This window comes from Mesitornis unicolor, unplaced genomic scaffold (assembly GCF_000695765.1).
Source record: "Mesitornis unicolor isolate BGI_N332 unplaced genomic scaffold, ASM69576v1 scaffold24272, whole genome shotgun sequence".
Classification (NCBI taxonomy): domain Eukaryota; kingdom Metazoa; phylum Chordata; class Aves; order Mesitornithiformes; family Mesitornithidae; genus Mesitornis; species Mesitornis unicolor.
In genome coordinates this window covers 1-12,580 of record NW_010170150.1, presented here as the reverse complement: position 1 = coordinate 12,580, position 12,580 = coordinate 1, and the positions used below count along the sequence as shown (strand labels likewise).

Below are 12,580 nucleotides of genomic sequence, written 5' to 3'. Positions count from 1 at the left end.
TGGGGGAGGTCTGGGGGGGGTCCACTCCTTCCCCGTCTGTGTGTGGTGAAATTTCCTCTCAAGCCTGAATTCCAGCATTTCCTTACTTGCTGCCGGAGACTGACGGGGACCGTGAGGTGGTGACGCACGGCAGGAGTCTTTTTGCGCTGTTTCTGCCGGTGTTCAGTGCTTCCCCCGGTACGGTACTGAGAGCGGGCAAGGGCCGGGTGCTGCGCTTCCAGCCGCCCCAGGCCGCGCGTTGTGCGGGTCTGTTTTAGCTGTGCTGTATGCAGTCAAACTGCTGCAGCCTTTGTCGTTACTTCAGTGACGGCTGACTCCCGAGGAAATCCTGTCCTGGGCAGGAAACTCCATCTCCAGCCTCTCTTAGTTCTGCTTTCTGTTCTGTTATGCTGCAGTTTTTAGTGCCTTCATGGTTTAACGGCTCAAGTGAACTCAAGGCATGGCACTCTTTTTAGCAGTTAGAAAAAGAGGTACAAATGAAACACCACGTTGAATGCCTGGGTTCAAATGTAGTGGTAGTTCTCTAACTTGATGCTGAATGTCCAAAATATGCTGACTATCAGGCCAAAATGCTCATATGTTTGTGTTGGGTGTCAGATTAATATCACTGATTTATAACTAAGGAGTGTCTTTTTTATTATTATTTTTTAATGGCATGCAGATCATTGGGATACTGGTGTTACACGAAGAGACACAAACAGAACAAATACTGTGTCAGGCCAAGCAGCTCAGCTGGGGGAAAGCCCTCAGGCCAGCAATTACACTCTTCTACCTGGGCAAAGAGAGGAGAGATTTGGTGGTTGCATTTGGAGGGTTCATCAAGCAAGCAAGAATAAACCAAGAAACCAGGCTGGACAGACCAACAGCAGAGCCACAGGACACTGGAATGAACAGGAGAATGAGGGAAGGAGAATGAGATATCAAGGTGGCCGAGCACATGAGAGGGCCAGAGGACCCTGGAATGAGCAAGAAAATGAGGACAGGGGAAGGAGGTATCAAGGTGGACAAGCCCAGAAAGGAGCTAGAGGACTGAGGAATGGGCAGGAAAATGAAGGTAGAGGAAGGAGGATGCAACCTTGGGAGAATCCTCATTTCTGCCAGAACCCTACCCTAGCTGGTGCCCAGCTCAGTGAGCAGCCTCAGCAAGTCAAAAGGATTTGCTATAAATTCCTAGAAGGTCTCCTCCAGAAAGACCCTTCAGAAATTGTCATCACACTTTCTTCCAGCTCAGGTTTGAAGGAACTTCTTTCTCAAACAGCTATGAAACCCAGTTTCCTTCAGCTCATTTGCCAGGTGCTTCAAAAAGCATGCAGTTCCCGAATGGATAGACAGAGCGTCCAACAGCTTCTTGGAGTGGTGAAGGAGTCCAACTTTCTCAAGATCTGTCTGCCACAGTATGTGTCTGACATGGTAACAGAAGCGGTCCCTGCTGTACGTCATCAGTACCCCGTGCATATTAGCAACATAATTTCACTTCTTCAGGACCTGATCAGTATTTTTCCAGCCAGCTCTGTGCAGAATATTTCCATTCTCTTGGCAGTCTTGCCAGCATCCATAAATGCCTTGAGAGCTTCTGGTGTGGACATCACAGAAGAAATGGAGAAGAATCTAAACAAAGTCCAGATGCTTGTGCAGCATCTGCAGGAGAAGAGGCGTGAGGGCACCCTGAGGGCTGATAACTATACTCTTATGCAGCCTTGGACTGATGGTCAAGAAGAAAGTTATCGTACAATGACCATCTATCCGACGTATAATGAGGTACGCCACAATAAGAAACCCTTTCTCCGTCCCAACATTGTTTCTGGAAGGTATAAGAGCACCACCGTTTATCTTGACACACATTTCCGGCTTTTGAGAGAAGACTTTGTGAGGCCTTTAAGGGAAGGTATCTCAGAGCTTTTGCAGAGCTTTGAGGATAAAGGCTTGAGAAGAAGAAAATTTGATGATATCAGGATCTACCTTGATGCACGGGTTATTACCCCTCTCTGTTCCCCAACTGGTATTGTGTACAAGGTCCAGTTTGACATAAAACCATTGAAGTTTGTACGATGGCAGAATTCCAAACGGTTGCTATATGGATCCCTGATCTGCATGTCCAAAGACCACTTTGAAACTTGCCTTTTTGCCACTGTTTCTAATCGTGATAATGCAGATCTTGCCCACGGGATTGTGGAACTATGTTTTAATGCACAGAGCCAGGCACTGCTGGCAGAGATTCAGCCCTCAGACTCCTTCCTCATGGTAGAGACAACTGCCTACTTTGAGGCCTACCGGCATGTGTTAGAAGGGTTGCAGGAAATCCAGGAAGAAGATATCCCATTCCAGAAGTACATTGTGGAATGTGATGCACAGGTGAGCAAGCCAGCATACCTGACAATGGATACTGCCTACAACTTCGCACCCTTGATGGAAGATCCCCTGTCAGATGAAGAGATGCAACCTGATGGTTTGAGAAGGCAAAGTGTCCATGTTCTAGATCCCACGCAGTGGCCTTCAATGGAAAACTTGAGATTGGACGAGTCTCAGATGCAGGCATTGAGACTTGCACTCACCAAGGAGCTGGCTATTATCCAAGGACCTCCTGGGACTGGTGAGAAGCATTTGCTTTTAGTCTCTGTCATTTAAAGACTTCTCCTGGACTCTCTCATTTAGGGAGATTAACTTCATAGAAAGCCAGTCGTACTGTCCTCAAAGCCTTAGTCCTATGCTTAATTGATGCTTGAGTAAGCCCAGCTAACGTGAGCTCTGGAGAAGGTTAAAATACCCTCAGATGCCCATATCTGGTCTTACACATTGCCAACCAAGTAGCAAGTAGATGCTAACTGCACTGTTGCCTCTGCTTGGCTATTGGGGTGGAAACATTTTCTTTCTTCATAGCGTGTTAGAACGTTGGGAACGTTCAGCCATGATCCTCCGTGTTAATGAAGCATTACCGGATTAACTTACTGTTTTAAATGGTACCTGAATTCAATAAGCTCCACTGCTTGCATTCCACTAGTAGTGGATGTTTCGTGTGCAGCCAGATGTCGTGTATGAAGCCAGTATCAGAGCGGGCTGGTGGATGCAGTGGCAGAGGAAACCCTGGCTCCAAGTCCAGTGTGTCAACCAAAAGACAACGTTCTTGCAGAGCATGACCTTGCTCAGCTACCGGCCAGAAAGACAGGGTCATGCTACTTTGTTTATATTTTGTAAATTAGTTACCTCTGGGGTCAGCTCTCTTGGCACAGATGAGATTTGCAGCCTAGAAGGAAGTCTTGTATATGGTTTTGATGATTCCTGTGTTTCAGGAGGGTAGGAGGGTAGAGAGTGGATTATCTTTTTCTGATTCTGAGCTTGTTTTGCAGGGAAGACTTACGTGGGTTTGAAGATTGCTCAGGCTCTCTTGACTAATAAAGATGTGTGGCAAGGCACTGTCCAGAAGTCTCCTATCCTTATAGTTTGCTACACTAACCATGCACTGGATCAGTTCTTGGAAGGTAAGAGTACCTGACAAATACCAGGGAGAGTCAGGTAGAAATTATAGTGTTACTCTTACTCTGCCCATCTTTTGGCACGACAACCTATTGATGCACAGTAAGAAAACTTGACTCAGACCAGTCCAGTGTAGCATTTGCAGACAAAGGGTGTTCTCCTCGCACTTTGTCCTGCTGCAGAAAACAGAGCTTTCCTCTAATACTAATATTTCTCTTGCATTCCCAGGAATATATGCATTCCAAAAACATGGGATGGTGCGCGTTGGGGGCAGAAGTAGCAGTGAGGTCCTGAAGCAATTCACCCTGTGGGAGCTGAGGAGGAAGTATGAATTCAGACAAAACTTGCCAACGCATCTCTGCAGAGCCTACGTGAATGTATGTGCAGATTTCATTGCAGATGATTGGATGGGGTTGCCTGTGCACTGGAGGAGCTAACTAAACTTCCTCCATACCTGCTCTTTCTCCTTGTCTTACAGTGAAGTCAGCCTTTTAATTCTCCTGTCCCTGTTCACTTTATCAGTTGCTTGTCCTGCTGTTTCTGGATGTTGTTTCTCTGAGCGTGATGATGCCTCTCTTCTCTTTCTTTTGAGTAGATAACCAATGAGATGAAACAGGCTGAGCAGAGGCTCTGTGAAGGAGCGAGGCAATTAGAGTGCACGACATATGGAATTCTGCATGAGCGCGACTTGAAAGCATGCATTGCGCCCCAGCACTGGGACAGCCTGATGAACGGTCTGGTAAGAGAGGTCCCTTTCTTCTGAGCAGTCCCAATGTATGCTTGCTACCTTTTCTGCTAATGATTCTGAGGTTCCCCAAGCATGCCTTTTTAGCATCACTTGGCAAGGGAGTGAATAGCAGGCTGCGCCAAGTGACAGTAGTCTAGATGGGGCAGATAGGAGGTCTTTTTTATTTTGCTCCTTTAAACTGCAGAGATTCTAAGTGGTCTTTATCACCATAAAAATACAAATGCCCAAATAAGTCTCTTAAACTGAAGGGGAGGAGAAATGCTCTTTCTGAAGATACAAGGGTGCTCAGACTTTCTAGCTCTGGAGGTCTCTCAGGGAACTTGTCTTAGTTGTCTGCTGCTGCAGGGTGCTGCTTTGGCATCATCCTAAGACTCTGAAGTGCAATAGGCCTGGCTGATTTGGCTTTCCTTATATTAGGCTAATAAGAAGTTTTACTACAGAGCTTTCCAACACTCAATGATTCTGGAGTGGCTGGGCCTTGGTGTAACTGTCTTCACCCAGAATGCTGCAGAGAATGAAGGGGCTGAGAATCAAGGTAAAAACCAAACAAACATACAACCCCCCCCGATGTCCTCTACAGATGTGTTTTCCTGAGCAGTGCATGTGTGCCAGAAAAGAGGCACTGCTACTTAACAGACACTGAAAGATGCACAATACTGTAAGGCAGTGGAAAAAAGGATTAACCTTAATTTCCACACAGTGATCTGACTGCTGCACTGTGATTCTGCTAGAGTGGCTGTGGCTTACTGCTTGTGTCGGGTGACTCTTACAGGTGGTCAGCAGGAGAGAGAGGAGGAGTGGGAAGGTGAAGCAGAAGAGGGGCTTTTGGAGATCCCAGAGGAGGCTGACCTGATTCAAGCTGACAGAATGATTGAGGATGAAGATGAAACAAAGCCTCAGGGAAGTAAGGCGAGAAAGTGCAGAGCTTTTCATGGACTAGCCAGCATGCTGTTGGCTATGAACCTGGAAGACCAAGAAGTTGTTACAGCCCAACAGAAGACTATGCAGTGGGAGGTAACTGCATGCACTAGCATGCTTTGGGTCTGCTTGACTGTGTAAAGAATAACATGGAGATACTAATACAGAAGAATCTTTGTGCTGTAACTGCTTATTGTGGAGCTTTTTTTTTTTCTGCAGATAACTGCTTCCCAGAGGAAGAAAATGAAACAGAAGGCGAAGGTTGAGATCCGTAAACTGAGTGCAATGACAGAGTTAGAGGCCAAGGCTATTCAGGATCTGTGGCAACTTGACCTGAACTCCCGCTGGAGACTTTACAGGTGACAAAGCTATTTTTCAGGGTCTATCAGGCAAATGTTTCCTAGGAGTGTTCCATTTTGGAAACTCTTTCTGTCAAGCCACGGTGTTTCTGTCCGTATCTATTCAGCTCCTTATTTAAATGTGCTTGGTCTTACCTTCCTTGTATTGCACGGGCAGTGCTGTCAGTTCCACTGTGTGTGTTCGGGACCAAGTACAGATGCTAAGAATCTCTAGCTCAAAAGACACAGAGGAAGTTTTGAACTTAATCCAGTAGGAACTTCTGGATCACTATCCTGTTACCCTTGCTGTGTGTGTGATAATGGCACTTTCTTCTCAGGTTTTGGCTGCAGACCTATCAGGGGCTTATTCGACGGAGGATTCTGCAGGATGAGCAGCAGTATCAGGCAGCAGCAGAAAGGCTGACAGAACTGAGGCTGCAGGAAGATCTCTGCATTCTCAAGGAGGCCCAAGTTGTGGGGATGACAACTACAGGTGTGCAGCAGTTGGGAAGCAAACCAGTATTGCACTGCATTCAGTAATGGTTAAAGGACCTTGTTGCCTAAAGATTAGTATCATGATGGTTGACAGCCTCAGTCAGGCTCTGCATTATTCTGCAGCCTTCTTAATCTGACTCCCTTCGCAAATACGGCTATTGTGCAAGTTGTCAATTAACTGCATGAGCAGTTTCTCTCCATTCTTGCACTCCCTCCATCTTGAGCAGCATTCTTCTAGTAGAAATGCTCCACTTCTTGTGCCTGAGTAAAGCACAGCTAATATCTGCACTGCTATGCTCACATCACCCTCTGGTGATGGTAGCGTGTCGTGGTTTATACAGCCCAATGACTCCTCCCCACCCAGGGAGGGTAATCGGGGAAAAGGAAAGGAGATCCATGGGTTGAAATAGAAATGGATTTAATAAAATAATATAAACTAATATTAATAAAAGTATTAATGTGTAGTACACAGACATACTCGGCCGATACATTGGGGGAGTAAGCCTGAGGAATAGGATGGTAGAAAAGTCCCTCTTGAGATGACAGCCTTGGAAGAAAGAGAAGGGCTGTCCCCAGCAAACTCCCCAATTTATAGTGAATGTGACATTTATGGTTTCGAAGAATACTAATTGGTCAGCCTGGGGTCAGTTTAGGGTCAACTACCCTGGGCTTCCTCTTCCCCCAGCCTCTGTACCTGTTTATCTCAAGACTGCTGAAGACCTTGATCATCACATACCAGTGATACAAAAACCGTAACAAACTCTTTTCACTTTGTTCCCGTGGAATGGGGTGTTGGGGTCCTTACAGAACTGCAGTTTTCCTGAACAGAAAACTGACTCTAAAATTCTGTCCCAGTATACCAGGGCATTGTACAGGTCATTGTAATATGACCCTTTGGAGAGACAATTTTAGGTTTATTTATGTGTGTTGATCAATGTATTGAGTAGGTATCTTATGTGTGAAGAGAGGGTCAGGAAAGGGCCAAGGCAAGCAGAGGACTCTAATACCCACTTGCCTTCACTAATAACTCTTCACACAGAAACCGTCCTTGGTATAGTGCTGTTCTGAAGTGGAAAAAGCTGAGTCTTTAAATGGGGAATCTTGGGAAGAACCCCAGTCTTTTGTGGGACACAGCATCCCTGAAAACTCTTGTCATATTGCCTGCAGGTAATTATATTCTGGTTTATCTTTTCTCATTGCTCAGGTGCTGCCAAATACCGTCAGATCTTGCAAAAAGTAGAGCCGCGAATTATCATTGTAGAAGAGGCAGCAGAGGTGCTTGAGGCTCACACCATTACTACTCTGAGTAAAGCTTGCCAGCATCTCATCCTCATTGGAGATCACCAGCAGGTAACGTCCATGACTAATGCCTCTAACTGCTGTGCCAATGAACTAGAACCTTTTACCAAACACCATATGTGACAAGTTGCCAAGACTTGCTGCTTCCCACCTCCCACAGATACCACAGGCCCTGTCTCCTGTATTTTTGGAACAGAGTTCCTATGGGACTTTTCTTCCAGTTTAACTGATATGATTTTACATGTGCATGTATCCCCTTCACTTGTGACTGTTTTTAACTTTGATATTTAACATTTTTGCAAAAATTGTCTTTGGTGTTTCTATGGGGGATCAGCAACAGAAAAACAGATGAGTGAAAAATCATACTAATACATAGGAAAAGTGCTAAAACATGGACCTTCTATCCCTTCTCTTTCAGCTGCGGCCTAGTGCAAATGTGTATGACCTGGCCAAGAACTTCAATCTGGAAGTCTCTCTCTTTGAACGGCTGGTGAAAGTCAATTTCCCTTTTGTCCGTCTGAAATACCAAGTGAGCTATAAAAAAACTCCATTTTATTTGCATTTAAGTTGTTTTAAGTTTCTAGTACACTTAAATTTATATTTCAACTCTCAGAGCAGCCTAAAAGAAAATAATGTGCTATCTAATTCCCAAGAAGAATGGTAGGAGCTGTCGAACTGTCACAAAGTGTGTTCCAGGGTATTTGCAATTATTCTGTGGTGTTGTCCACAGTGCTGTAGTTCCCACACGTTTTAAGTGCAATGACCGTGGCTTATCGTGGCATCTGAACCCTCCAGAACTCTGGAGACTGACAGCACAAGCCTTCCCATGCTGCTTCCTGCTGGATTTCTATAATCATCTATCTTGCTGCCTGGATAAGTTAATTCTGCCTCCAGCAGTCGTGTATTAAAACTACCTAGAAGAGCTCATGTAGCGATTAGGGTGAGGCATGGGCCTTTGTTATCTAGAACAGTGTTCTTGGATTTGCACTGGAACCATCATCCTTATTGCAACTGCCTTGCCAAATGGTTTTCTTGAAGACACTTTGCCATTACTCCCCCTGTAATTGCTGGTGCTGGCAGCGATGGGGCAGGGGGTGGGGACTGGGAGGTGCTCCTGTCTTGACTCATACTGGAAAGTCATCCTTCTCTTGTGTACAGTCACAGCCTGTATGGTGGAGAAACAACACTGACGGGGAAATACAGCACTCCTTCCTCAAGACTGATACAGCTGCTTTGTTTTTCAGCACCGCATGCGTCCTGAAATCGCTCAGCTTCTCAGTCCTCATATATACCAGGAGCTGGAGAACCATCCCTCTGTCCTGAAGTATGAGAACATAAAAGTGAGTTTTCAGCAATCCAAGCAATCACTTTTGTCCCCTGTTACTGGCTAAAATTAGTTTCTGTAAAATACAGTGTTCTAGGATTTCAAATTCTTAGATCAAGTTCAGTTATTGAAATTTATACTCGAGTCTAGGAAATGTGTGGTATAGAACTAGGCAAGCAATGTGTAGTTCTTCTGGCATTAGTGATGGTAGACACTGGAAATGAATCTAGTAGCAGTGACTTTAAAAGAACAGTGAAAAATGGAAGACAGACCAAAAGAACCGTAGGAGATTGAAAGCTAGAAAGAAATCTTAAATGAGAGACTTAAAACATAATGTGTGAAACTTCAACGTAAGACAGGTGACTTGATTACTGGAACCCTCCTTCCTTGGGTTCTCTGTATGGCCATTTTACCAATAGTCAACATCTACAAACAAGATCTATTCAGCTTAAAAGTATGAAGCAATCACTTATTGGCCAACATGCACAATAAACAGCTAGAATTTAGTGAGTTATAAGCATTAGTACGCTTGCCACTCCGTAAGACAATTGAAGAGTCTTTGCCATGGTCAGGCAGGTATCAGTCCGAAGTGTCAGCCTTTGCTTCTTCCTTAATGTTACTGATTTTCCACCTTAACACTAACTCCCTGTTCTCTGATTTGCATTTTCGCACCCTAACTAGGATTTTGTGTCTCTCCATGTTGCTATTTTTCTTGCATCTTAGAACATTAATAACCGCATCTCTCTCTGTAATTTTACCTTTCTTATCTCACATAGTCCTGTTCTGCAGACTTGCTCACAGCTCTCTGTCACAACCTATTTCCGCAGAAGTCTGAGCCAAGGTTACGCTGCAGCTGAGTACCCTGGGAAAGAATTGGAGGCAGTTACAGAAAGAGGATTACAATAGTTAAGGCTAGGTAAATCTCTCTTCATGAAAAGACAGTACTAATTGGTTAAAAGTTCTTCAACCGGATGAGGAAAGCATACTGAAAACTAAAGCAGAATGCTGATGCCAGACAAGAGAAAAGTAATACTGAAGATTATTTCATTACTAGAATAAGCTATCTGAGAAAGTGGCAGGTCCTCTTTTGGTATCTTGAAACCCAGATCAAGTATTCTGTAGAAGATGCTTTAGTTAAAAAAATTTTAAAAAGCAAAAAAAACCAACCTAAAAAACCCAAACCAAACAACTCCCCGCAAACCAATCAACAATAAAAACCCCACCCAAAACACACAACAACTTACTCTCTTTTTCCCACATGGCCAAAACAAGACATTGTTCATGCCACAGATGTGAAGCAGAACTATGATGCTTTAAGAAATGTTAGTAGCACTTAATCTTCTCTTTTCTGTAACCCAAAAAGGTACAGTAGAAACAACTCGGGAAAGGTAGAGAATAAAATCATCCACAAGAACTGATTTCATATTAGGTTACTGTAAATATCACTAAGTTGAAATGTGATTAATAGGCTTCAATTCCTATCTGATGAATACACCATGGAAATCTAAGAGAAAATTGCCTAAGTATACAGTAACTGCGCACTGTAGTCCTCTCCTTAAGAGTCCTCCTGTCAGTGGATAACTGGGGACATTGAAACAGGCTGCGATGACAGAAGCTCAAATTCTGTTTCTGACATTTGTTTCTCTTGTTTCAGGGGGTCTTATCTAATCTCTTCTTTGTGGAACACGACTTTCCTGAGCAAGAGATCCAGGAAGGGAGAAGTCACCAGAACCCACATGAGGCCCAGTTTGTAGTGGAACTGTGCAAATACTTCTTGTGTCAGGATTATCTACCTTCTCAGATCACCATCCTCACTACTTATACTGGGCAGCTTTTCTGTCTGCGTAAGCTCATGCCATCCAAGACCTTTGAAGGTGTGAAAGTTCATGTAGTAGATAAGTACCAGGGGGAGGAGAATGATATTATTCTGCTGTCGCTTGTGCGGAGCAACAAAGAGGAGAGAACTGGGTTCTTACAGATGCCTAATCGGGTATGTGTAGCATTATCCAGAGCTAAGAAAGGTCTGTATTGTATTGGGAATATGAGAATGCTGGGCAAGGTTCCTCTCTGGAGCACGATAATTCACATTCTTCGTGAGAAAGGTTACATTGGCCGCTCATTGATGCTTTGCTGTCAAAACCACCCTGAAACCAAGACACTGGTATCTACAGCAGCAGACTTCAGTGAAGTCCCAGAAGGAGGCTGTAATCGTCCCTGTGAATGCAGGCTGAGTTGCGGGCATGTTTGCACAAGGGCATGTCACCCATATGACCCACAGCACAAAGACTATCGGTGTCTAAAGCCTTGTCAAAAGGTGCTTTGTGCAGATGGGCACCGCTGTCCGCAGTTGTGTTTTGAGCGCTGTGGACCGTGCATGGTGATAGTACAGAAAACTCTTCCTGAGTGTGGCCACCTGCAGATGGCACCATGCTCTACTCCAGGCAGTAGCCTTTGTTGCCAAGAGCCTTGCCACAAAAAGCTGAACTGTGGGCACATGTGCAACAAACTATGTGGGCAGAAGTGCACTGAGTGGTGCCCTGAACCGGTTGCAGTCACGCTGAAATGTGGCCACAATGGCCAACGTAAATGCTGGGAGATTGAGAAGTTTAAACATCCGATGCCTGTGAAATGTCACGTTAAGTGTTCGGTCACACTGGAGTGTGGTCATGTGTGCTCAGGTTCCTGTCATACCTGCTTTGAAGGAAGATTTCATGAGCCATGCAAGAGCCCATGCAAGCGCTTCTTGATCTGCTCCCATGAGTGTCAGCAGCCTTGTACTACAGAATGCCCTCCCTGTCAGCTGGAATGTCAGAACCGCTGTATCCACAGTAGGTGTAAAAAGAAATGTGGAGAGCGCTGTTTTCCATGTGCCGAGCCATGCGAGTGGCAGTGCCAGCACTACCAGTGTACCAATCTTTGCTCTGAACCATGCAATAGACCTCGCTGCGATGTACCGTGTGCTAAGCTACTGTGCTGTGGTCATCCTTGTATTGGACTGTGTGGAGAGCCCTGCCCAAAGAAGTGCCTTGTTTGTGACCGTGAGGAACTCACTCAGATCTTTTTTGGCTTTGAGGATGACCCAGACGCTCGATTTGTGCAGCTGGAAGACTGTGGCCATGTCTTTGAGTCCCAAGGCCTTGACCATTATATGGACGAAGATGATGATGTCATCAAGCTGAAGGTGTGCCCTGTCTGTCAGACACCTATCAGACGGAATTTGAGATATGGCACCATTGTGAAAAGGCGGCTGGATGAGATAGAAAAGGTGAAAGAGAAAATCCAAGGCCCAGCACAGGAAATTAAGTCTAACAGACAAAGACTGTTGGTTGCACTGAGAAGGAGTGCTGTCCTGCAGAGTAATCTACCCTGTCAGTACCTCATGCTAGAGGATAAACTAAAAGCTTCTGATCTCTCCACAAAGAGTATCGGACTAATTGAGAACCAGCTTAACTTCTACAAACGTGTAGCAGACCTAATGGAGTCTGTGAGCAGAATCGATGAGAGTGAGAGGAAAAGGCTGAGCAAGCAGCTGGATGAAGTCCAGGAGTGGCTGGATAAGCCTCGCCTCAGTTTTACAGGACAGGAGCTCTCGGACCTGCAGGCTGAGATCCAGCGCCTGACCTATTTGCTAAGCCTCTTGGCAATGTGCAAAGGCGCTAGCAAGATGATTACCCCAGCCATCGCGGCAGAGATCGACAGCGCACGCACGCTCCTGGCAGGGACAAAGAAGTTCACAGTGGCAGACGAGGCCTCGGCCAAGGCTGTCCTGGAGCGGCTCAGCACCGCCTTGCCTGTGCCGGGACTGGGCATCTCGGAAGCTGAGCGGGTGCAGATCGTCAGCGCCATCGGCTACCCCCGCGGCCACTGGTTCAAGTGCGGGAACGGGCACGTCTACGTCATCGGGAACTGCGGGGGAGCGATGGAGAGGAGCACGTGCCCCGACTGCCACGCAGTCATCGGCGGCACCAACCACGCTCTGGACAGCAC

The 12,580-nt window shown here is 45.6% G+C and overlaps 1 protein-coding gene across 1 annotated transcript; it reads left to right on the top strand.

Annotated features, from left to right (window-relative positions):
- Positions 1-921: 921 nt before the first annotated feature.
- On the top strand, positions 922-12,575 carry ZNFX1 (zinc finger, NFX1-type containing 1; the record flags this gene model as incomplete). Its single annotated transcript, XM_010179604.1, has 12 exons — positions 922-2,590; positions 3,345-3,476; positions 3,700-3,848; positions 4,067-4,210; positions 4,637-4,754; positions 4,992-5,233; positions 5,357-5,496; positions 5,814-5,968; positions 7,175-7,320; positions 7,688-7,798; positions 8,514-8,609; positions 10,248-12,575. Coding segments are annotated over exons 1-12 (5,283 nt in total), but the record flags the coding sequence as incomplete, so codon positions are not given.
- Positions 12,576-12,580: the final 5 nt, after the last annotated feature.